Genomic DNA, 26,161 nt, shown 5'->3' on the forward strand with positions numbered 1-26,161 from the left:
AGAATCAACATTATGAAAATGACTATACACCCAAAGCAATCTACAGATTGAATGCAATCCCTATCAAACTACCAATGGCATTTTTCACAGAACTAGAACAAAAAATTTCACAATTTGTATGGAAACACAAAAGACCCCGAATAGCTAAAGCAATCTTGAGAAAGAAAAATGGAGCTGGAGGAATCAGCGTCCCTGACTTCAGACTATACTACAAAGCTAAAGTAATCAAGACAGTATGGTACTGGCACAAAAACAGAAATATAGATTAACGGAACAGGATAGAAAGCCCAGAGGTAAACCCGTGCACATATGGTCACCATATCTTTGATAAAGGAGGCAAGAATATACAATGGAGAAAAGACAGCCTCTTTGATAAGTGGTGCTGGGAAAACTGGACAGCTACATGGAAAAGAATGAAATTAGAACACTCCCTAACACCACACACAAAAATAAACTCAAAATGGATTAAAGACCTAAATGTAAGGCCAGACACTATAATACTCTTACAGGAAAACACAGGCAGAACACTCTATGACAAACATCACAGCAAGATCCTTTTTGACCCACCTCCTAGAGAAATGGAAATAAAAACAAAAATAAACAAATGGGACCTAATGAAACTTAAAAGCTTTTGTACAGCAAAGGAAACAATAAACAAGACAAGAAGACAACCCTCAGAATGGGAGAAAATATTTGCCAATGAAGCAACTGACAAAGGATTAATCTCCAAAATGTACAAGCAGCTCATGCAGCTTAGTATCAAGAAAACAAACAACCCAATCCAGAAATGGGCAGAAGACCTAAATAGACATTTCTCCAAAGAAGATATACAGATTGCCAACAAACACATAAAAGGATGTTCAACATCACTAATCATGAGAGAAATGCAAATCAAAACTACAATGAGGTATCACCTCACACCAGTCAGAATGGCCATCATCAAAAAATCTACAAACAATAAATGCTGGAGAGGGTGTGGAGAAAAGGGAACCCTCTTGCCCTGTTGGTGGGAAGTTAAATTGGTACAGCCACTATGGAGAACAGTATGGAGTTTCCTTAAAAAACTAAAAATTAAACTACCATACGACCCAGCAATCCCACTACTGGGCTTATATCCTTAGAAAACCATAATTCAAAGAGTCATGTGGGACTTCCCTGGTGGTGCAGTGGTTAAGAATCCGCCTCCCAATGTAGGGGACACAGGTTTGAGCCCTGGTCCGGGAGGATCCTACATGCTGCAGAGCAACTAGGCTCGTGCGCCACAGCTCCTGATCCTGTGCTCTGGAGCCCATGAGCCGCAACTACTGAGCCCGCGTGCTGCAACTGCTGAGGCCCACGTGCCTAGAGCCTGCACTCCGCAACAGGAGAGGCCACCATGGTGAAAAGCCCGTTCAGTGCAGTGAAGAGTGGCCCCCGCTCGCCACCACTGGAGGAGGCCCGTGCACAGCAATGAAGACCCAATGCAGCCAAAAATAAATAAATAAATAAATAAATAAATAAATAAATAAATAAATAAATAAATTTATTAAAAAAAAAGAGTAATGTACCACAATGTTCATTGCAGCTCTATTTACAATAGCCAGGACATGGAAGCAACCTAAGTGTCCATCACCAGATGAATGGATAAAGAAGATGTGGCACATATATACAATGGAATATTACTCAACCATAAAAAGAAACGAAATTGAGTTATTTGTAGTGAGGTGGATGGGCCTAGAGACTGTCATACAGAGTGAAGTAAGTCAGAAAGAGAAAAACAAATACCGTATGCTAACACATATATATGGAATCTGAAAAAACAAAAATTGGTTCTGAAGAACCTAGGGGAAGCACAGGAATAAAGACGTAGATGTAGAGAATGGATTTGAGGACACGGGGAGGGGGAAGGGTAAGCTGGGACGACGTGAGAAAGTGGCATGGACATATATACACTACCAAATGTAAAATAGCTAGTGGGAAGCAGCCACATAGCACAGGGAGATCAGCTGGGTGCTCTGTGTCCACCTAAAGGGGTGGGATAGGAAGGGTGGGAGGGAGACGCAAGAGGGAGGAGATATGGGGATGTATATATACATATAGCTGATTCACTTTGTTATACAGCATCAACTAACGCAACATTGTAAAGCAGTTATACTCCAATAAAGACGTTAAAAAAAAAAAGTCCATACCAAAAAAATCTAAAAAAAAAAAAAAGAAAAGACAGAATACAACCTGAATTTTTTATTAGACTAGGAAATATAATTTATTTCATAAAAATTAATTTTGTTACAATAGGAATGCTAAATGTTATTTACAGGTTGTAGTTTACAGAATAAACAGAGGTGGGATTGGGGCCATCCCTGCAGCCCTGCAGCCCCAAGCACAGAACCATGTCCATGGCCCAGGCGAGTGGTCCAGCCCCTGGCCCACATGACAGCTGCTCCCTGCACCCAGGCTCTTGGTCACCTCTCCTCAGAGGGCCTGCTAAGGGACCTGGCTCAGCTGCCTGGTTGCTGGGGAAAAGGGACCAGAGGGTCCTGGATCATCCAGGAGTGGGGAGGGTCCCTCTGCAGCCCAGGGCACTGCGAGGGAAGGCCAAGGGAGAGGCACATAGAAGATACACCGACTGACCCTGTGGACTCAGAGAGGGCAAAACCAGGCACGCCAACCTCCAGATGGCCCAGCCTGGACGCGAGGAGGTCACACATGCACACACAGGTGGGGTCACGTTCCCGGAGAGGATCGCTGATGTGCCCGTGGATAAAAGCCCACGCACACACGCACACACGCACACACGCACAAACACACCCCAGAGATGAGTGAGACGTCAACAGCGCGCGAGGGCCCTGCATTCCTGCAGCGGCACTTAATCTGCGGTTCTCAAGGTACTCGGCTGCGTGGGGCTACCTCTCAGGCCTGAATAAGCGGAGAAATGTCCATCCCACCCTGAGGCAGGCAGTCTGCAGACGTAGTCACAGCAGCCGTGGCAGATTGATGGAGCCAGCAAATCCTTTCCAGGCTTTTATTATAAAGCTGGACAGTTTGAACCCTCCCAGGAGGCTTCAGCCAATTGGTTCTGTGCTCCAGGCCCTGGTACACAATTTCTGGGAATCCGATTAGAAATGGCACCTGGGGTCTGGCCTGGCCTCATCCACCAAGAGCTCCTGTCCTGGGCACTGAGGAAGCAGCATGCTTCTGAGGGTGGGGCACGGAGGAGGGACATGGCAGACCACCGTCAACTTCTACCCACTAGCGTTCCCATCAGGAGACTAGAATGACGTATCAGAGCCCAAAAGTCCTCAGACAGCAGCTGTGGGGCCTTGGTAGAAAAAGGAAAAGAGGCCCCAAGAAGGCAGTCATATGCCTGAAGTCACACAGAGGTTTAATGGCAAAGCTGGAGCTTGAACGCTGGTCTTTGGACTCCAGGCTGCCCTCAAGCTACCACACAGGCCCACACAGCTCAGACTAGGAGCGAGCCGGGATGCTGAGCCTGTAGTGGACAGGCACCCTTGGCAGGGAAGGCTCACTGCCTTTGTCTGAGGCAACGTCCACACAGGCACTGGGGTAATGAAGAGCCATGGTCTCAGCCTCAGGGGCCCAAGCCCGATGCAGGCCTGGCCCCTTCAGCAGCCCTGATAAAAAGGAACCCTCTCTCAAACCCAGCAGGCCCTTGACTGCCCACAGCCAACCCATTCCCCAGGGGGGCTGGTGGGTGGTGAGAATCCCACTATGATACATAAGCCACCTAGTGCATGGCAGGGAAGCCAGGTTGGGGACAATGGTTGGGACTACAGCCCCCAAACCTGCTTTCCTCCCAGGAGACCAGACTTTCAAAAGCCAGGATACTCATGGACCTGCTGGGGCAAGCCCTGGGGTCAATGCCCAGAGCTGGCACTTGCTTTGGCTTGGGTGCCAAGGAGGAGAGGCCTTTGACGTGGCCTCTGTGCCAGCTCAAGATTCTGGTTCCAGCCATCACCAGATGGCCCAAAAAGGGACCCTGATGGCCCCTTGGAACATCCTGGAACAGGCTGGCGAAGGGATGCCAGGCCCTCCACCCTGGCAATGTTGCCTGTCAAAGCTTCCTTCAAACTCTGTCAGACTGCGGAGGGAGGGTGACGTTAGGGTTGCAGGGAGGTGCCTGTGGAGATCAGAGCTGGGAAAATAGCCCTCCACCCTTCCTCCTCCACTCGGGGCCAGTGTGTAAAGTACAGCCAAGCAGCCACCTCCCAGCCTCCCATGCCACCCGCAGGGATGGCTGCTAACACGTTCCTCAAAGCCACACCGACCCCAGAAGCTCAGGCTTCGGCAGCTAGAGAGGCCCTCTTATCCACCCCTTCTGTTTTACAGAAGTAACCAAGCCTGGGAAAGGGCAGATCCTGGGCATTAGGAGAACGCCCACCTGCTCCAGCCCACCTGGTCTAGAGGCTGCTGGGTGGGCGTGTCCTCGCTGGCCCCACCCTGGGATGTGGGAGAGAGATGTGTCCATGGGGGATTCTCATCCCTGACTTCTCTCTCTCTGTTAGGGCTCCCCTTCTGGGCCATGCCCCCTCTCCAGAAGCCACCAGACCACAGTACTGGAAATTCTCCCTGGCTCACAGGTGGGCTGGCCTGCCCACATTTTCCATCCCAGGGCCTCTTAATCTGGATTCCTGGGAGCCCAGACTGAGACTTGGAGCACCTGCCTGGGGCTGTGAGAGGGAGGCAGGACTCCACCCCAAGCCAGATCTCAGGGCTCCTTGGCTTTACTGATTCAGCATCTGCTTAAGATTTTAGAAAGAAACATGGGACCACAGCTCAAACCTCATCTGACCCTGTAGAACCGTGGAAGCTGAGGCCTTGTTAGAATTTAGTCTAAGATAAAATCATTAGCAGCAAAGTGTTCCCTATTCAGTCTCTCTCTCCCTGATTCACACACACACACACACGCTCCTGGCCAGAACCACGAGCATGCCCACACTCACCCATACCCAAGAAAAGCGTTTTCTATTTTTTTTGTGTTGTTTTTTCATTTTCTTTTTCTTTTTTTTCTTAAAAAGGACTTATCCAAATATCTGGATAATAAATCATTTGCGTTTCCTAAGAAACTGGGTTTTCTTTTCCCTTGTGGTTTTGGTGTTTTTCTTCTTGTTTTGAGCCTTACTAGCAGTCTGAAGCTTTCTTTCTTTCCTTCTTTCTTTCCTCTTCCTTTTTGCTTGTGGACAGGAGAAAGCAGTTTGTCTGAACTGTACTTGACTCTTCGAAGAGGAAAACAGTGTGAAAGGAGAAAGGGGCTTAGGGAGGAGGGAGAAATCAATAACTGAGGAAGAAAATGAAGAGCACAACTAAAACAGACGCCCCCCAGAGACCCTGGGGCAGAGGGTGGGAGGGCCACCTCCTTGCTCCCCTAGCTGCCTCCAGAGGCCCCATCCCCATCCCAGTTCCTGCACAGCGGTCTGAGGTCAGGAGAGACAGCAGGAGGTGGAGAAGGACCGCTGGGTCCTCCCAACAACAACGTCCATGGATTTCCTAAGGCTGGTCGTGGTCTGGGGGTGGGGCAAGGGGAGGAGGAGGAGGAAGGGCGATTCTGGCTGTGAGCTCGGGAGCAGAGGAGGCCCAACTGCCCCACAGGAGGTTGCCCTGGGCCTGCCTGTGCCAGCCACCTGCTGGTCCCTAACAGCCCGCGGGTTTGGGGCAGCTCAGCAGTCCCCGTCGGTGGCCATGGCCACCAGCATCTCACTCTTGCCCATCTCCTCCAAGGCACTCGCCAGGCTGTTGAGGTCCCCGTCGTCCTGCTGCAGAGCTTCCCAGAGGTCGAGGATCACACCCGTGGGGCTCGCTTTTGTGGCAAAGTAGTTCAGGTACCTGATGGAGGGAAGGAGAAGGACACTGGGCTCCCAAAATGCTCAGCCCCTCCCAGGAGCCTGGGGTGGAGGGAGCACTAGGAGTACATCCCAGGAGCACCGGGACGGTGGGCTCTGGGCTCCCACAATCCTGGGTCTGAATTCCAGCCCCTCTGCTTGCAGGCTGTGTGGCCCTGGGCAAGTCACTGCTCCTCTCTGAGCCCCAGTCTCATCTCTAAAATGGAAACTGTCCTGCTCATCATCGGTCATCATCATCGTTATTACTATCACTGAAAGACACTGGTCCCAGGAGAGGCTGTCCAAACCTAGCACTGCATTCTCTCTCTCCATCCCACATTCGTTCTCTGCCTGCTCTCACCCGCCCCATGCACTCCCCTGAAAGCAGGAACAAAGCCTTTGACATCCTTATAGATCCCACTCATTTTTAGTAAGATGTCTTCTACATGGCATCTGCTCAATGCAGGTTTATTAAATGGTTTCTCAGTAAGTGTACCCTGACAATAATGATGACTAATTGCCATTATATTTATCCAGCATTTTAAGTTCTCCAGAAGAGTTTTGACACCAGGATGCATTCTGTCACCCAGCAAGCATTTCCAAAATACCTGCTCTGTCCTGGACACAGGACTGCTGACGGTGATCACACTTGGCTGGTATCCTGGCTTTACCTGATTCTCAAGGGCCAGCACTCTGAGCGCGATGCTCCTCAAGGAACCAGCTTCTCAGACTTAGCACACCCAAGCCTGAGCTCCTGGTCTACCGCAAATGGCGGATCCGCTCCTGGACCGTCAGGCTGCCTGCCCCACCTGCCCCATGGGGACAGAGGGAGGGGGGCGGCTGTGGTCCAGGCCGGGTGGGCTGTCCCGACACTCACCGGTCCATGGAGAGCTTCTGCGCCAACAAACGCCAGTCATTGCCGCGCGAGTTGGGGGCGTCCAGGCTGTTGCATATCTTCTGGCGGATGGAAAGGGGGATCTTGAAGGCGTAGGGTCCCAGCTGGGTGGTGACTGCGCTGCTGGGGGCGGAGCAGAGGGCGTCCAGGGAGCCAGCAGGCGTCTGGAAGAGCACGGGGCAAGGGTGAGAGGGTCAGAGGGCTCCCTGTGCACGGCTCACTGGGCATCTGCCCCTCCGGCCTTCCTGCCTGGGGACTGTGAGCTCTTGGAGGCTCCAGCTGCTCAAAGGGCTCCTCCCCTGGAAGGTCAGCTCTCCAGGGCCAGGGCTGCACACTCCCCTCCCTGCCCTCGGGGTGCACATGCTAATGCACTGCCTGGGCCAGTGCTGATGCCATCTCGTGATTACAAAGCCACAGGGGGCCTCAGCCCCAGTCTAATCCATGTGGACCCACTTTTACACAAACGCAAATGAAGTCTGGAAAGGAGAAGTGACTGATCCATGGTCACATGCCACGTTAGTGGTAGAGCTAGGTCTAGACCAGGGGTCCCCAACTGGTCCGCAGTCTGTTAGGAACCAGGCCACACAGCAGGAAGTGAGTGGCGGGTGGGCGAGCGAAGCTTCATCTGCCGCTTCCCATTGCTCGCATTACCTCCTGAACCATCCCCCGCACCAACCCCCATCCATCTGTGGAAAACCTGTCTTCCATGAAACCGGTCCCTGGTGCCAAAATGGTTGGGGACCGCTGGTCTAGACTATATCCAGTGCTCTTTACACTGCACTGCAAGGAGGGCCTAGCACTGCTCCCTGGGTGGCCTAGGTTTTATAAACCTCAATCCGGATTATAGTGGTGGAGAGCCACAGGCTTGGGCCAAGCGTTGGCTTGATACAAGGTCCATGATACCTGCCCTCCCTAAAACCTTCTTTCTCACCTCCCAGGTGGGGATCCTCGTATCTGTCTCCCTGGTGGTTGTAAAGATTTGGTGAGATTTGGTACAGGCCAAGCCCAGGCTCGGCACTCAGTAAGTCACAGCTGTTAGCAAAGAGTGACCAAGTCCCAGCTCAGACTTGGGAGGTGAGGGGCACAGCTCTGTGGGAGGTGGCCTTTCCCCCAGATGAGGGGGAGCCTGGGGTCCGCACGCTGCAGCGCCCAGCCCCGTGGGGTGTCCGCTCTCCGGCCCTCACCTCTGCCAGCGTGGTGTGCAGCTGGAATATCTGGCCCTCCCCCTCCACCTGCCGCACGCAGATCTTGCAGGTGAGCTCCGTGGAGGCCAGGCTATGCCTCTCCAGGGTGAAGGTGCAGTGCAGGGCCTTCTGGCTGCCACTCCAAATGTGATAGAAGGGGATCTCCTGGGGGAGGAGGGGCAGGGTCAAGGAGGCGAGGCCAGCCTGCCCTGCCTTCGGGGAATGGAGGCGGAGGCAGGTAAGGGGGCCAGCCTCAGGGAGGGTTGGGACCTCTCCATCCAGGTGGGCAGAGGAAGAGGAGCTGGGCAAGGGCCCTTCAGTTGAGAAAGGGAGTATATGGGTGAGAAGGCACGAGTCTGAATATGTGACTGTGTGTGTGCATGTGCCTGGGTCTGGCAAGCCTCGTGGACTCAATGGTGTCACACAGATGGGCGCGTGCAGAGGGATGTGACCATCAGAGATTAGTTTGGACAATCTGCCAGCCATGAACGCTCTCAGAGATGGTAAGGTCTCTTTAAAGATGACGGGTACAGACATTTGTGTGGGGGAGTATGGGACAGGGGTGGCAGGGGGAGGGAGACAGAGAGAGACACAGGGATGGGAGTGGGGACCAAGGCTGCAGGACCGAGGGAGGAGGCAGGGAGGGGAGTTGGACTTCTCTGGGCAGCCCCCCAAGTGCGCCCCTCCCCAGCTCCATCCCTCCCCCTCCTGCGGCCCAGCGCTCACCTGGTACTTGGCCAGCAGCTTGCTCCTCCAGTGGGCGTGGGGCATGTCGTGGAGGGAGAGGCGCAGGTTATGGTAACTGTCCTTAAACAGCAGGGGTTTTGGCTCCTCCACTAGGTAGCCACCCAGGGTTCGCTCCAGCTCCAGCACCTCCTGTGGGCCAGGGAGCAATGAGAAGGGGGAGCCCATCACATTTGGCCAAAGGGCCCTTTCCTGCTGCAAGTTTGGGGCTTGGGGACACACGTGGGCAGAGGGAACTAGGCTGTAACATTGAAGGCAGGGAACCATCTGAGCCACAGGGCTGGGATTTGGTAAGTGCTCATAGAAGACTTACTGTGTGGATAGATGCATGGATGAATGGATGGAGGGAAAAATAGATGGATGAATGGACAGATGGTGGGACAGGTGGATGGATGAATGGCTTTACAGATGACTGAATAGATGGACTGATGGATGAATGGATAAGTAGATGGATAAATAGATGGGTTGACAAATGGGTGGATAGACAGATCAACAGACAGACAGACAAAATGATGTGCAGATGAATATACAAATGGATGGGTATAGAAACAGAAGAACAGATGGAAGAAAAGATAAATGCGTGGATGAGTGAGGGCTGGATGGACAGATAGATTATGGACTAAATGAATACACAGACAGATGGGCAGAAAGTTGGATGGATGGATGGATGCATGGATAGATGGGTGAATGGATAGATGGGTGAATGGATGAATGAATGGATGGACAGACGGATGGATGGGGATTGAATAAATAAAGATGTTAGCCAATGCCATCAAGCCAATATGTGGCAACTTCCCTCTTGATTTCCATTCCATTCTCTGACTATAACTAGATGTTAGCCAATGCCCTAATACCAAGGGATCCAGGCTGCAAGAGCATTTCCCAGGAGCCTCTAACCTATTATGGGCCTCCTGCAAGTTCAGGTCAGCCTGGTCCCAGCAGAAGATACTCATTCTCCCACAAGGCCTTTTAACCTGTGTTGCATCAGTCGGCAACTTGGAGTTTGAGACAAGTCACATGAGACTGAGAGGCAAAGGAGATAGAAAGGCCCACAGATTGTGGGCGGGAGGAGACGTGGAGCTACAGGAAAGGAGAAGGCTTCATAGCAGCAGGGGATGGAAGGATGGAGAAGGAAAAGGGGTTTAAATAGGGCCAAGGCTCTGTGCTCTTCCACTGTTTGTCAGGATGAGACTGAGATCCTGGGAACTGGTGGGAGGGCTGGGCAGAGAATGGACAGGGTCTCAGAGGCTGGGGGGACAGGGTGGTACTAACACCTGCCGTTATCAGGTTCTAGGTGCTAAAATCTGGTCCCTTCACTTTCTCTCTCTTCCTGCCCCGAACCCCTTCTCATCTGCTGTGCGCTACCCTCGCTTAAGGGCACTGTCCGTTCTTTTGCACACACTAGGAGCTTGGCTGTCAGCCGCCCCCCTCCCCCTCCCCCTGTTCCTCCCATCAGTCACTGTTTCTGTCCATTCTACTGACTAAACAGACTCCAGGCCCCTCTCCAGCTGTTGTCACTGTCTGTTGTCCAAGGTCCAGCTGCAGCCTCCCAATTGGTCTCCCTGCCTCTTGTCTACCCATCCCCACTGCGTAGCTTTCAAAAGAGCACCCATGAACAGGTGTCCACCGGGTCTCTGCCCCCGCCCACTGGACAGGTTCCAAATTCCTTGCCATGACCCTAAGGCTGTTGGGAGGCTGAGCCCTGCCTGTCTCTCCAGCCCCACCTCTCACAGCCCTGCACGCTTTGGCACACAGAACAACACACCTGCCTCTGCATAAGCCGCTCTGTCTCCTGGAATGCGCTTCTTCCTTCTCCGCCCAGAACTCCCACCTGTCCCTTGGAGCTTAGGTCTAAGGTCAGCCCTGCTGTGAAGCCTTCTCAGACCCCCTCCCCAACAACCAGGACCTGCCAGCCCCTCCCAGGCTGATGTTCCCTTAGCCCTGCATCAGTGATCCCCTGGTCTGTCTCCCACCTCTAGCCCGCAGCTTGGTGAGGGCAGAACTGTGCCCAACTCATCTCTGTATCTCGAGGATCTGATGCGATTTCAATGTTTGAGGAACAAATGAATGACTGAATAAGGCTGATGGTGGCAGAGGGTGCCTGGCAGGTACCATGATCCTGAGGAGGGGGATACTGGAAGGTACCATGCAGCCGGCCGGCTGTGGGTGAGGTACCCGCAGTGTGCAGGCCTGTGTGGGTACCCATGGCCTGGCCTTACCTTCAGTGCTACGGGCGTGTCCTCCAGGCAGTAGACCCTGAGGCTGTACTCCAGCGAGGTGCAGAGGGCGGGGGCGAAGATGGCCAGCTGCAGCCGCTTGACTGCCGAGCGGGAGTAGGACTCACCCGTGAAGACGTAGGTGCCCAGCTGGTCCAACAGGATGTGGCAGGACCTGGCCTCCAGCTGGCAGTAGCAGGGGGTGTTAAGGGTCTCCTCATCCAGGGTGACCACCTCCTGCAGGGTGACAGTGGGGGTGAGGTGGCTGCATCAGCCAAGGCCCTGGAGAGGGTCCAAGCAGGTTAGGCCAGGAAGAAAGGGGCTTCCTCTCAGCTCCCGACACCTCCCGGGGCAGGTTGGGTTAGGGGACCCGGCCCCCCGGCCTTGGCTCCTCACCTCCCAGTGGCCCTGGTGGGCCTGGGTCTTGAGTTGGAAGATCCAGTCCCCGGCACTGACTTCAGCGCAGTGTGGCAGCGTGAGGATGACGGGGCGGCACAGCAGGAGGCCCGTGGGCCCGCAGGTCACCGAAGGGCTCAATACTGTCTGGGTCCCTTCCGAAAGCGGGCTGGGGTGGGGTGGAGGGCAGGAGGGAGGCAGTGAGGGAGCGGTGCTGGGCCCCCGCTCTGCCCCAGCTCCTGGGATGGGAGAAGGCAGGACTGCACCCTGGGGGCTCCCAGAGGCCACGGGTTAAGGAAAAATGGCACCGGCCTCGAGATCGTTTCTAAATTTTTGCTATTACTCCGCAATATTCTCATAGCCAGATCTTTGCTCCCATCTTCAAAGGTTCTGCACTCCAGGGATGTTGTGGATAGGTGCTGCTAAAGTGCCCTCTGGAAAGCTGGTACCCATCCACGCTCCCACCGACGCACCGTGGGAGGGCTGTGTTCCCATTCTCTCACCAGTGTGAAGGTATTACGACATCTGAAAATATCTTTGCAAGTTGATGAAGCAAAAAGACTTCCAGTATCTTATGGCTGTCTGAATGACTGTTTCTGTGACTACAAATTAGGTCAAAGATTTTCTCATAACCTATTGGCCGCTATGTGTGTGTGTGTGTGTGTGTGTGTGTATAAGAGAGAGTGTGTGTGAATCACTTGTTCATAGCCTTTGTCCATTTTTGTACTGAGATGTTCAGTTTTTCTTATTGGTCTCCCAAAGCTCTTTACATAGTTAGGATAGTAGCCCTTTGTCATACTGTAGCCAGCTGGTCAACTGGCTTTCAGTTTTATGGTTTGTTGTGCTGGTTTTGCACAGTTTAAATGTGAACATAATAAGATGTAGCAATGTCTTCCTTGGAGAACAACCTCTGGCCTTAGGATTGGACTTGGAAGGGGAAATGGTGACATTTGAGCCCAAGGTGGGCAAGCAGCAGGGAAAGAGAGGCCGAGGAGGGGGCAGCTGGGCTGGGGCTGGGGTCTCTATACTCACAGGGTGTTTTCTGCCTTGTTGATGAGGAGGTACATCTCGTAGAACTTGCCCTGGGGAATGGCTCCATTGGGCACCAGCAGGCTGACCCCTAGGGGGAGAGGGAGGTCAGTAGGGAGGGGCTGGAGGGAGTCCAGGAGCTTAGAACAGGGGATTGGGAGTTGGCCCCCATCTTGGAGCAGGGAGAGAAAGACATCTGAGCTCCTGGTGGTCACCAGCAAGGAGTGGGGAGAGGGGACTGGGTGCAAGGAAAGGCCAGGTCACTGACTGCAGAGGGGCTGTCAAGTAGCAGCACAGGGGCCACTGGCATTGCGACGGGGTGTAGAGATGGGGCAAAGACCTGGAGTCTAAAGGTGCAGTGCCAGCCCCAGCCTAGCTCAGTGTATGACGCTGGGAAACTGTCAACTCTGGCTCTGCAACCTGAGCTGGGCAGCCCTGCCTTTTCAACAGCACTCTGTAGGTTTGTTGACTACATCGGGGTATTCTTTCCCACTCACCAGATGGTGAAACTGAGGTTTAGAGAGTTCCCCTGCCCTTGTGAGGCAGAGGCAGGACTGCACTCCAGGTCTTCTATTTTATAATCACTTCTTCCCCTTGGGCCTCACTTTCCCCATCAGTGAAATGGGACCAGGGAAGCCCTATCTTCTGCTGGGTGAGTGTTGGGACTGTCTAGAGGGGATATGCTGAGGCCAGACTGATGGGCGAGCAGAGCAGGGACCCACCTGTGTCGGGGATGCTGAGCCTCCCGCCCAGGCAGCCAAAGGTGCCGCTGACACTGCTCCCCGGGTCACGGGGCATGCCCAGGAGCTGCTGGGAGCCGAGGCTGGCACTGCGCAGGTGCAGGAAGTGGGCATCCCGGGCAAAATCACCAGGGTACGTGCCGGGTGGCAGGACTCCCAGCAGGTCAGCCCCGTCTGCCAGGCCTGGCCCAGAGCTGGTGGTGCTAGAGTTGTAGACCTTGATCTTGAGGTTGGGCAGGGGGTCCAGCAGGGGTGAGTTGGTCATTGGGATCTTGTCGGCCGAGTCCTGCAGGGCGTACATGGGCCCGCGGTAGATGCCCGCACTGGCAGTGAGGTCCGGAGGCACAGATGGGTGCAGGAGCTGCGGGTTGTCTGCAGGGCCGGGGGCTGCAGTCAGACCAGCCGTGCCTCGCTGGCCCCGTCCCACCCTCTGCACCTGCCGGGAGGCCTTCTTTTACAAAATCCTACCCAAACATCCAGCTCTGAAAGGTTCCATTGCCACCTGCGGCAGGAAGCTTAGGGACTCACCACCTGGGTTACTTCTTTCCTGCATCTCTCTAACCAAACTCATCCAGTGATCTTTAGAGAAAACTCTAGGGAAACCTCTTGAGGGAGTCAGGAGCCTCTGCTCTGGTCTGGCTGGTCTGGCTGGCTGCCACACCCCCTGGGAACCCTGCCTGCACCCGCCACCCCAGGCGTTCCCAGGTCCTTACTGGGCCTCGCAGTCTTAAAGTTGACTGGGTGGAAGCCACCAGTGAGGGCAGCGGACGAGTCGGTGATGTCGGTGTCGAAGTCCCGGCAGTTGCGGCGGTACACGACCACCCCTACCACCACGAGGACGGCCACCACCACGAAGATGGACACCACAAGGCCTGCGTACAGCGCCACATCCCCCGAGGACTCCAGAACTGCGGGGACAGGAGGGCTGAGTGAGGGCCATGGGGCAGAGACCCTGGCCCTGAGGGAGCCAGAGATTCCCTTGGTCCCCGGGGAGAGGCAGGGCCTGGGACAGACTGGTGCTGTGCTAGGTTCTAATCTGAGCCCTGCCAGACAGGCTGGTGACCTCAGGCAAGCCTTGAAACTCTCTGAGCATCAGTCTCCATAAGTAAAATGGTCTAAATGTCCCTGCCCCCCTGCCCTGCTTCCCTCCCCGTGTGGCAAGGAGAGGCAAAGGGACTCTTGGAGTTAACGCTCCCAAGAGTTAACTCATTGCTCTCTGCCCAGGAGGTGACAAGGCACCTGTGGCTCAGAGTCACGGGACCACTAAGTGTCCTCTCAGAGCTGGGATTAAGACCTAGGGCCTCACTAGCAGCCTGCAGCAATCCCTATAGGACCCAAGGCCCTGGTTCCCAGAAATCTCTGCAAGTAGCCGCTCTGAGCTCACCTTCCATTCTGTGCTGAGGGCAGGAGGCGGCGGGTGGGGGGGGGGGGGCGGGGATGGAGGGGGAGCAGGAGGAGGGGAATGAGATGCGTGGCAATGGGATGGAGAGGAGGAAGGAAGGGGCTCAGGGAGGCAACCCATGTCGACACTCCCCGCCCCCAGACAGGCTGCTGGGCTGCAGAAGGCCCAGCTCTGGGTGAGGGGCAGGTCAGGCTGCCGCTCAGCTAGAAGTAACTCCACACAGCTAGGCAAGGAAGTGTCGGGGTCCAGAGGCAGGGTCCGAAGCAGGGCTGTCCAACAGAACTCTCTATGATGATGGCATGTCCCGCGTCTGCACTGTCCCTCATGACAGCCACTAGCCACGGGTGGTGATTAATCAACTAAAATGTGGCTGGCTTGACTGAGGAAATGAGTTTTTAAATGTATTTATTTTCAGCTAAGATAAATACAATGTTCAAGCCACACGTGGCTAGTGGCTACTACACCGGACAGCACAGCCTAGCCAAGACGGCTGCCCTTCCCCCTTGTTTCCTTTGGGAGCTCCGGGAAGCCCCTGTCCACTCCCTCCCCTCCCCAGGGACCCTCGGAGAGGAAGGCCCGCTTTCCTTCCTGGTGGAGGCCTGAGCTTCAGCAAAGTAGGGCAGGGCTCTCAGCCCTCATTTTTGCCTGCTTCTATCACCTTCTGGACCCCCATCTCTCCTCATTCTTGGGCTCCCCAGGAGAGCTGCCGGAGAAGGTCCCCAGGGCTGGGCTCCCACCTCTCTGGGGGCTTTGCCTCATGACATCGTCACTAATCATGGGGGTCACTTGCCTGGTGATTTACAATATCTAATCAGTCACCAGTCTGGCCCCCCTGTGAGTTGCACTGAAGGCCTCACTACTGATTTGATAATTCCAGAATTATTTGGAAATTGTGGTTTAATTACCACACGCCAATCTGCCCAAGCAGCTTTACTACAGCGGAGCATAGCCCCTGGGGGATGAATGATGAGCCCCCAGGGTCTGACGCAGAGCAGCGGGCATCCCAAGGACCTAGGAGGCTTCAGTCGGCTGCTGGGGGCACAGTGAGGGGCACCAGGAGGGGCAGGTGTGGGCCTGCTTGCTGGCCCCCTCCCACAGAGGACAACCAAGGGGTGGGGCTCGGAGCACCAGCTCTGGCCAAATACTTAGGTTCGAATCCTGGCTGGATCCTTGGGTATCAGCTTCTCCTCCTATAATGGGAGGGGTCAGGATAGCATCCTAGGGCCTTTCTGTCAGCCGAGGGTCTGCCTGTCTGACTGTGATGAAGACCATGCCACATGCAGCATCAGGTGCTGGGAACCCCGTGGAGGGCTGGTAGTGGGCACCTTCAGCTCTCCCTGCCCCTCGCCCTGCCCTGCACCCCACCCCCTGGAAAAGCCAGCCGAGGAAAACCAGGGATCCCCCCAGAGGAAAGAGAACAGCCATGAAATGGGACTTACGGTGGCTTTTGGGGTCACTTAGAGTTTTCTTATCTGTTGAGGGAAATAAAGGGAAAGACAATGACACAGATGGCAGGGATAGGGTGGTAGAGGAGGTGATGGGGAGATGCATGGATGAGATGACAGAGTGGCAGGCGGGCAGGGGCCCCGAGGGGCTGCTCCACTGCAGGCTGGGAGGGGGGGGCCGGGGGGCCCTTATCTGGCTCCAGAGCCCCCACCCTGGGCCCTGCCTTCCAAGGACTCACTCTGCACGCACAGCCCGTCGGTGCAATTCTTGGAGTCAAGGAGGGTCCCGCTGCAGTCCCGGCCTCCGTTCTGGGGAGGGGGCGCCATGCACTCGCGGCTGCGCCAGTGCGCACACTCGGTGCTACAGGCCGACCACTTGCTCCACTCCGTCCACGCGCCATCGACTGTGGGGACACAGCACGTGGTGCATGGGGACACGTGCATGCACAGAATGCACACACAGTTATGTGTGCACAACACAGCAGTGCATGCACACACACACACACACACACACACACACAGTGCAGCAGGGAAAGAGGAACCCAAGACACACGCATGCCATCCAGAGAAATCCACGCCTCATGCCAGCGCAGAGACAGGAGCACCAGGTGGGCGAAGACAGCCCAAATAGACACATAAGGTCACTGACGCAGATACAGCCCAGGGCACAAGTGTACACAAAGAGGTACAAACCCAGGGTGAAAAACACCACATCAGTCACACAAACATGTCACCAAAGAGAGAGAACACAGACCAACCGATGGGGCCACAGAGTAACACAGAAGGAAGAGAGGACTGCAGCAAGGTAGGGTCAGCGGCCAGGTGGGTCTAGCAGTCAAGGGCAGGAGCACAGGCTCTCTGACCCCAGGAGCCTCTGGGGCCCCGGCCTGGGGGCTGACGCTGAGAACCCTTGGCCTGGAGAGCAGACCGCCCACCCCTCAGACCGCAGCTCAGAGCCTCTGCCTCTGTCTCTCCCGCAGCCCAGGGCAGAACAGGAGGTCAGCGGTCAGAGCATCCAGTCCAGCCTGGTCAGCCAGCTGGGGGGCCCGGGACAAGCACCTTCTGCCCCCACCCCACCCCGACGGGGAGAGATCGGCTGTCCTGACTGGCAGACACCAGAGCACAGAAGGCGGGGCTGGGGCTGGCGTGGGGCTGGGCGTGGGTGGACTGCCACCTGGCCGGTGGCCTTACCTGGGCACACGGTGGTGCAGGCAGTCTTCTGGAAGGCCTGGCCCTCACAGAAGGCGCCTCCATTGAGTGGGGCGGGGTTGGTGCAGGTCCGTGTGCGCTTCTGCCAGCCGCGGCCACAGCGGTTGGAGCAGGGTGACCACTCAGCCCAGCTGGACCAGCCGCCGTTCACTGCAGGGGTAGCAGTTGTCAGCAGGTTGGCCTGGCTCTTCGCCCCATGGGCCCCCCAAGCCCCATCCTCCAGCCATGATGAGGCGCCTCTGCTGAGGCCTGGCCCTTCCTAGTTGGACCCCTCCTGCCTCCAGGGCTGGGGACTCAGATACCAGCGGGCAGACCTGGGCTGCATCTGTCAGCACCAGAGGCGACCCAGGAGGTCATTGTCTATTCCCTGCCCCATTGTCCAATGGCAAACAAAGGTTCAGAGAGGGCTGACACTTACACAAGGTCTCCCCGTGAGTAATGGGGGGCTTGGAACTGGAACCCCGTACAGGGCTCTTTCTACAACACTCATTTCAGCCATGGCTCTGGCCCTCCCGCCCAAGGGGACAGCAAGGAACAGCTGACGGGCCTGAGCAGTGATCCCTAACTGCTAGAACAACAGGCTTGGGGATGGGGATACCGACTGGGCCCTGCCTTAGCCCTGACTCTCAGAGGACTGGGTCTTCCCCTTCAGGGATAAGCAAAGGGCCCAAGAAGGGGCAAGTGCTCCTGGCTGGGGACCCAGGAGTCCCTGACTTCGCCACTAGCTTTGCTGTGTGACCTTGTGAAGGCACCTCCCCTCTCTGGGCCTCCTCTTCCTCCCCACCTGTTCACCAAGGTCCTGCTGGCTTCCGGGTAGGGAAGGGTCAGCTGTATAGCCCCAGGCTCTCCCCCTCCGTCGGCTGTGTCCTCCCCCACCCCCCCAGCCCACTCTGGGCCGCACCGTAGACAATGATGGTGGCGGTGGTGCTGCGGCGCTTGGCCACGATGTTCTTGGCCACGCAGGTGTAGTTGGCCGTATCTGACAGGCGAGCCTGGCGGATGATGAGGTTGTGGTCGATGGTGAGCAGGAAGTTGGTGTCCTGGGTGGGGTCAATGACGTCCTCGTTCTTGAGCCATTCCACCTGCAGGGGCAGGGTTGCAGCTGTGAGGGCCCAGGGCCCGATCCCCTGCACCCTGGGAGTGGGCCCTCTCTTGGGGGGAAGGGAGGCCTGACCATAAACAGGACTGCAGTTCTAGCCATGTCCACCCACGGTGGTGACACAGGGGGCAGGGCCTCCACGGGCCAGGCACTGTGCTGGACACCACAGAACACAGTGGTTAAGATGACCACCCACCAGCTGAGTGGCCTTGGGAAGGGACTTCCACTTGGCCTCAATTTCATCAACTGTAAGATGGTATTTAATAGCACTACCCATAGGACTACTGTGAGGATGAAATGAATCAGTATATGGAAAGTGTGGAGGCCATGCCTGGCTCACGTTAAGTATTGATACTAAATAAGAACATGTCTTCATCATTAACTCTGCAAACCGACTCCCTTAGCCAGGGTGAGAGGCCTGGCAGGTGATTAAAAACATGGTCCCTGGTCTGGCAGACCTGGGTGTGCAAATGCCAGCTCTGCCACTCACTAGCTGGGTCACCCTGGGTGACCGCTTCACCTGTCCCAGTGCTGTGTTCCCAGCCATAAGATGGGATGACAATACCCACCTTGAAGGGTTGCTACGAGGACCAGCGTGCCGAGTGCCAGGCACATGTGGGAGCCACGAGGGGTAGCTATTACAGAAGGTGTCTGTCTGAGCTCATTTCCAGATGGGGGCCTGGGCTGGGGGGAAGCTAAGTGATTAGAGCAAAGGTTCTGAGCTGGAAGCCCAGGGTTCCATCTTCCCCAATCCTGTTCTGAGGTCCCTGGCAACAAAGCTGAGACGTTTCCCCATGCCCTGCTCTGACTAGAGGACCACCAGTGCAGGGAGCGGGAGAGAGGAAGCAGGTCTGGAACACAAGCAGGGCAGTAAGAGGACAGGTGGGCATCACCCAGGGATGCACAGGCCATGTGGTGCAGGAAGGGGTGATCAGCTTGTGGGCTGAGTTTGTGCTCAGACGCACGTATTATGATACACATAAAGCTGGGGCCTTGGGTTCTGGGTGGGGTGGGGGAAAATGGTGTATATGGCCACTTCTCTTGTAGGAGATTGAGCCTGGGGTCAACCCAAGGAGCCCTAGGGGTTCCTGCCCCAGCTCTGCCCCATCCTGTGGGGTTATGCCTATGGAGGGCCCAGCTGGGGTCTGGCATGCGCTGAGCTCTACAGAGGTTGCAGTTCCTTTCTCTGTCTCTAGCCTTGATATCCCCATCTGTGAAATGGGAGGGCTCTGGAAGGCTGAGGCATTGTGGCTGGTGGTAAATATCATGCCTGGCTGGCCTCTGCCATGCCCAAAGTCCCCCATGTCCCCACTCACCTCAGCCACAGGCACCCCCTCTGGTGGGCGGCATTGCAGGAGAACTTCATGGTCCAGGGGCACTTCCTTGCCCAGAGGCTCCTGATCGAAGTTCTTGCGCAGGTCTGGGAGAAGGAAGGAAAAGTGTTCCAAGGCACAGTCAGGCGGTGCAGGGAGGAGGCCAGTCAGGCAGAGCTGGATCCTGAAGGGCCCCATTCTAGCCACTAGGTGGCAGTGCACACCAAGGGAATGTTCACGGGGACACCTGGCCTTTACCTGGAGAACTTCTCCAAGATGGGGGCCTCACCAGGTGGACTCAGGGGAACAAGCTTCCCTCCCTGACTCTGGGATCCTATGCACATGGTGACCGGGGATGGTGAGGAAGCTGGCAGCTTCCTCATATAAAAGTAGGCAAAAAAGGGCTGTTAGAAATCCTGGGGCCAAAGGTGGCACAGGTGCTGGGTCATGGAGCCATCTGAGCTGGCATCCCTGTGCCCTGATGTCTGCGTGTGGAATTCTCTCTCCAGGATCCACAGGGAAGGGGAAAGGGCCCAGGAGAATGGGGTGAGGGTGTCAGGGTGGCGTACATGCAATGCGGACATAGGCCCGGCGACTCTTGGTGGTGCCCGCAGAGCTCCAGGCCACGCACTGGCACCAGTAATCCTCCAGCCCAAACAGCTCCTCCACCTGCTGCCGCGACACCTCGATCTGCACCTCTCGCACCTGCAGGCCTGGGAGGAGAAGAGAGACGCCATCAGGGGGCAGGTCTGAGGACAGAAGACACCGGACATGGGACCATAATATCTCTCTCCTTTCCAACCCCCCGAGTCCTGTGGGCTCCTCTCCCAAGTGCCTCACGTTTCCATTTTTCTCATCTCATCTGCCTCGAGCCTGGCCCAAGCCACCACTGCAGCTCACCTGGAAACTCAATGGCTAACCCAAGCCCTCTGCCCCCATCCAATCGACTTTCCACCCTGCAGATAGCTCTTCAAAAGGCACAAATGGCAGGTCATTCCCCTGCTATGTCTCCAGTCATCCCAGTGTAAAGACCCAGACCTTCCACGTGGCCTCCAGGCCCTGCACGATCTACCCACTGCAGCCTCACCGGGTGTCTTCCAGGCCCTCATGTTTTCCTGGCCTCTCTAGCCACAGGGCCTTTGCACATCCAGTCCCCTGCCTGGAACTCTCTTCTGTCCTTTCTGTGTCCAGTGAACTCCCAGTCACCGTCAGCTTTGGGCTGGGCCTCACTTCGGAGGGAAGCCCCCTGATGCTGGCCCACCCCCACCAGCTGTCAAAGTACCGCTCAGCACTCCCACAGCTGCACTGGACATTGGTCTGTGCAGTTATCATTCCCCACCCGGCCTGATTCCCTCATGGCACTGACCATTACCTGGAACTGTATTGATGTGTTCATGTGTTAACTGTATCTCCTGCAGGAGAATGAGGTGGGGCTTTGTCCTGTTCACTGCCGTGGCCCAGGGCCTGGCAAAGACGATGGGCTCAACAAATATGAGGCAAGCATGTGGCCTCTCTCTGGTCATAGCTCAGGAGCCTGTGGGGCTGGAGTTGAGGGAAGGCCCCTCTTCCTGGGAACCCCAAACCTCTCAATGACTCCCTGCTAGGGCCCAAGGGCCTCCCTGAACGACTGGATCCACCAGCCCACAGAGAAGGAATCACTCACTCTTTGCCAATCCTCCCTTGACAAAACCCTCTACGTTCAGGAAAGGGATGAACCCTCCTGGATGAGGGCACCCATCCGAAGCTCCTCCCCAAAGCTTGTGGGAGAACTGTAAGGCCTCCTCCACCAGGAAGCCCTCCCTGACTGCCCCCTTGGTCTCGGAATTCCTAAAGCTATTCCTCCTCGCCATCATGTATCTGAGCTCATCCTCTCATGGTTGCTTGTGGGTTCTGATAAGCCCCTCAAGGGCAGGACTGTTGAGTGTACACATTGTAGTCCTGTGGCATGGTGGTTAGGTGGAGGGCTGGACTGCTTCTTGACAGGTTTGAATCCTGGCCCTACCTTCACTCCCCAACTGTGTGACCTTAGCTAAGTTACTTAGCCTCTTTGAGCCTCGGTTCCCTCATCAGAGTAAAACACTCAGGGTAAATTCTAAATGAATCATGGCAATTATAGCACCCAGCCCAGGCTGGACACAAATCTAATCTGGCAGCTCATCTGGATCTCATCCAGTCCCTTCCTTTTACATCTGGAGAAACTGAGGCTTGGAGAGGGTAGGTGGCAGGCCCAAAGTCCCAGAGCAAGTTGCCAGCAGAGCTGAGATCAGCTATCTGGCATCCTGCCCCAGTTAGAGCTCTGCCCAGTGATGAATGACACCTCTCTGGACCTCTCCCAGTGAAATCATTGCCTTAACTCTCCTGCATCCTGAGGGAGGGGGGCCCTTGCACTGGGAGCCCAGACAGTGAGGAACCCCTCCTGGTGGCCAGGGATCTAAACTGGAGGGGGCTGGTGTTTGCTGTGGGTGGAGCACCAGGAGGGAAGAGGCTTCTTGGGGGACAGGGGCCCTGCCTGCTGGCAGTGGCTGCCTGGACTGCTTGCTCTACAAGCAATGCTGCATGGCCCGGGGCAGGAGAGTGGGGCCCTGCCCTTTATCCACCAGGCTGGGAGCCTGGAGGAGTGGCCCCTCTCAAGGGGGTCATCCATCCAGAATGTTTCAGGAGCACCCAACAGCTGGACAGATAAACTACCACCCAGCAGGGCTTGACACTGTGGCAATGGTCACCAGCAGGCAAAGAGGAGGACAGGGGCCTTTGGTCTCCCAGACTTGGGCCCCAGACTAGGTGTCCCCCTCAGCATAATGGCCAAGTGGCAGGCAGTGCCTGGACCAGGACACCCAGAGTTGGGCTGCCTGCCTTGACCTGGCATGAGATAGTGGGTGGGCTCGTCCCGCCTCTTTTGGCCCCCATCCTGTTTTCAGGGCTTCAGAAGAGTGCCAGGGAGGGCTAGGGGTGGGGAGAAGGAGGAACCAGCCACACTGCTGCCAAGGGTGTGGCCTGCTGGACCACTGTCCATTCTTTGCAGCTAATGGGGACAACAGTGTCTTGATTTCTAGGGCTGGCAGGACTTGTGTGCCTGGTAGCAGGGGAGTAAGAGCCACCCTGTTACTAATAATCACAGGGTCTGTGAGGGGCCCTAGCAGGATACACTGTCCCCTTGCTCTGCAGGGCCAGAGGGGCTCAGGGGTACAGAGAAGTAAGAATAGGTTTCAAGAGGAAAGAAGCCAACAAAAACCCAGAAAGAAGATGGAGGAAACAGGTGTTTATTGAGCACCTGCTGAGTCCTGGCACTGTGCTCAACACTGTACAGGTACCACCTTGTTCCATCCTCACCAAGACCTGTTAATATCCCAGTTTACAAAGAGAGAAACTGGGGCTCAGAGAGGTTGAGTGACTTCCTCAGGGTCACACAGCCAGAGCATGGGGGCAGCTGGGATACGGTTTCTTTTCCTTTTAAAAGTTTCTCTTGGGCTTCCCTGGTGGCGCAGTGGTTGAGAATCTGCCTGCTAATGCAGGGGACACGGGTTCGAGCCCTGGTCTGGGAAGATCCCACATGCCACGGAGCAACTGGGCCCGTGAGCCACAATTGCTGAGCCTGCGCGTCTGGAGCCTGTGCCCCGCAACGGGAGGGGCCGCGATAGAGAAAGGCCCGCGCACCGCGATGAAGAGCGGTCCCCGCACCGCGATGAAGAGTGGCCCCCGCTTGCCGCAACTGGAGAAAGCCCTCGCACGAACCGAAGACCCAATACAGACAAAAATAATAAACAAATAAATAAATAAATAAATAAAAGAAAATCCTTTAAAAAAAAAAAAAAAAAGTTTCTCTTTTGGAGAATTCCCTGGTAGTCCAGTGGTTAGGACTCCATGCTTTCACTGCCGAGGGCGCAGGTTCAATCTCTGGGTGGGGAACTAAGATCCCACAAGTCGCGTGGCATGGCCAAAAAAAAGAAAAAAAAAATCAGATAAAAAATCCTTTTCTTGGGACTTCCCTGGTGGTCCAGCGGTTAAGAATCCGTCTTGCAATGCAGGGGACGCAGGTTTGATCCCTGGTCAGGGTACTGAGAGCCCACATGCCACGGGGCAACTAAGCCCGTGCACCACAACCAGAGAGAAGCCTGCGCACGGCAACGAAGAGCCCGCACACTGCATCCAAGACCCGATGCAGCCAAAAATAAATAAATAAATAATTTTTTTAAAAATCGTTTTTTTATTTTTAGATTTTGAGTGAGAATGAGACTCCAACTCTAACTTTTAAAATTCTTGAAATTCTTTAAAATTTTTGGTAAAATATACATAACCTACAACTTACCATTTTAACCAATTTTTATGGTACAGTGTTGAATGACATTAAGTACATTCTGGGGTATGATTTTAGCCTGAGTGGTTCTGAAATCTGTCAGCTTTTCACAGAAAAATAGAAGTTGAAGGAGGAAGAAAGAAGGAGAGAGAGTGAAAGAGAGTATGTCAGGGGAGAGACACAAGAATGAGACTGAGGCAGAGAAAGAGAGAGACATAAGGGAAAAAAGACAGACACAAAAGGAGACAGGGATGAGAAGGGAGAAGCAGGAGAGACAGAAGGAAAGAAGAGAGGGCTGAAAAAGGAGGAGAAAGAAAAGGTCAGGGAAGAGATGGTAAAAACGAAATCAAAGCCAAGGCAGGCTCTGGGGCAAAGGAGCCACCCCGAGCCTGGGGTCGGTTGGGGCTGCCCAAAGCTGGCCGCCCGCAGGTGACCTGCAGTGGGTGGCCCCCCTCCCTGGCCTGAGCTGGGGAAAGGATTTCCACCCCCGAAGGTCCTGTACTGTAAACAGGGGCTGGGCTCTGGGAGATGTGAGGAGCCCCAGGCTCTGCCTCCTGCCTGGGGTGGGGGGCCCCCAGGGACCTGCACACATCCCACGCTTCCTCCTAGTTTCCCACGCTTCTGCCACTCTCCTCTCCTGCAGGACTTGGGCTACATCCTAGCACCACCTCTATGATTATTTACTTAATATTTCTGGCCTTTTTTTTAAAACCTAAGCCAATTGATTTCTATGAAGGAAGCGTTGCATCATTACTGTGAACAAAAACAGTATCACTTCTCACCAACACAGAGGACCTGTGAAACTAGCGATGGTCTAGAATTCTGGTTGGGTGTTGGGGGCAGGGCTGCGATACAGAGCAGGCTCCTCTTCCTTAAACAGCAAGCACAGCAGGTGCTGGGGGAGCAGGGAAGAACCCTAGTCCCCGACTGGACCTGCTCTCTGATGTAAGCAGAGGACGGAAGGAAACTGGAAAAGGGAGCTAGCTCTCAGCAAGGGATTTGGTGCTGTTTCACCTGGTCACCCAGTCAGACAGGGCAAGCGGCCAAGCCTTGGGGAAATACTGGTCCAGGGTGAACTTCAGAGGGGACACTGAGGTCCGGGGGCACCGTGGCTGTATGAGGTCTCACATGCAGCCAGGGTGGAGCCAGGCCCAGGACCCTCTGGGCCTGGGGTGACCCGGGGGGTGCCCGGCGAGTGGGGTGGGCTCACCGGTGGCCTCGTCCAGGCTCTCCTGCGTGACGTGGTTGTTCTGGCTGACCCACTCGCCGTTGCACTTGAAGTAGATCTGTGTGGCGGGGAAGGCACGGCAGCGCAGCTCCACCGGCTTGTTCTTCACGATGTAGGCGTCCTGTGGCTCCCGCAGGAAGTGGGGCAGCGGCTCTGCTGGCGCCGACGGGAAGGAGTCTGGGAGCACCTCGCTGCCAGAATCAGTGCCTGCAGAGGGTGGAGGGTGGGAGGGCTCCATGAGGTCACAGGCTGGGAGGCCTGGGTCCCCTCCATCCCCTGGGGGCCCTGGCAGAGAGAGGAGGCTGGGGGAGGAGGAGGGGTAGGCAGCTGAGGAGACCTGCTGGGACGCCCTCTGTGGCCTGGGCGAGGTCTGACACTCCTGTGGCCTCCATTTCCCCGCTGTGACCTGCTTTTAAGAGGCTGTGTTTTGGAGCCAGTCCCAGCCCTGTGATGCTGTGTGATTCTACTTTTTTACAGATGGAGGAGTCAGGGTGGACCAGGGAGGTGAGGTGACCCATCAGGGCAAGGACACCCCTCTCCAGCCCTCACCACCGGCCCTCCCCAGCCTCCCTCCAGTTTCCCACGGCGATGCCACAGAATGTGAAGAGCTGGAAATGGGCCTGAGGCTGGAGCTCAAACCAGGCCGGCTCTGCCCTGAAGCCACAGCTGCCCTGTGCAGCCCCAGCCAGCCAGGTTGATGGAAGCAGGGAGACAAGTCAGGGCCCACAGGGGCGAGGGTGGGCTGAGGTGGGGTGGCAGCACCAGGCCTGGGCTCCCTGGTGCTTGTTCCCAGAGTGCCGCCACCTCCAGGAAGCCCACGGCAGGCAGCAGCATGCAGGGGAGACCACCTTCCCTGCAGCCTCCCCCCAGACCCTCCCTTCCTCTGGTCTGTGGCTCTGATCCACCCCCTTTGCCTTTCCTGCTTCAGCCAAATCCACACCCTCGGCCCTATGGATGAGGGCACTTGGGAGGCTGGGAAGGCAGTGAGGCTGTGCCGGCGGCCATCTCCTCCCGCAAAGGGGCCAGATGGAACCCCTGGCCCCGCCTGGCTCCCTGGAAAGAACAGCACCTCGGGAGGTGAGACAAACAGGAAGGGAGAGGGGCCTGGCCACCACCAGCGTGGGGAGGGAGGGAAACCAGGCCGGGCCAGG

General features: G+C 55.8%; 1 protein-coding gene across 1 annotated transcript; it reads right to left on the reverse strand.

Moving 5' to 3' along the window:
- Positions 1-2,203: 2,203 nt before the first annotated feature.
- Positions 2,204-25,402, reverse strand: UNC5B (unc-5 netrin receptor B). Its single transcript, XM_057539415.1, has 17 exons — positions 25,348-25,402; positions 24,993-25,217; positions 20,058-20,201; positions 19,492-19,595; positions 17,978-18,158; positions 17,059-17,226; positions 16,107-16,271; positions 15,862-15,894; positions 13,734-13,928; positions 13,003-13,392; positions 12,284-12,371; positions 11,252-11,420; positions 10,859-11,092; positions 8,622-8,771; positions 7,896-8,060; positions 6,694-6,875; positions 2,204-5,820 (listed from the first exon to the last, which is right to left on the reverse strand). Exons 1-17 carry the CDS (start codon positions 25,400-25,402, stop codon positions 5,655-5,657), a joined length of 2,814 nt encoding a protein of 937 aa, XP_057395398.1. The 3' UTR covers positions 2,204-5,654.
- Positions 25,403-26,161: the final 759 nt, after the last annotated feature.

This window comes from Balaenoptera acutorostrata, unplaced genomic scaffold, assembly GCF_949987535.1.
Source record: "Balaenoptera acutorostrata unplaced genomic scaffold, mBalAcu1.1 scaffold_320, whole genome shotgun sequence".
In the NCBI taxonomy this organism is placed as follows: domain Eukaryota; kingdom Metazoa; phylum Chordata; class Mammalia; order Artiodactyla; family Balaenopteridae; genus Balaenoptera; species Balaenoptera acutorostrata.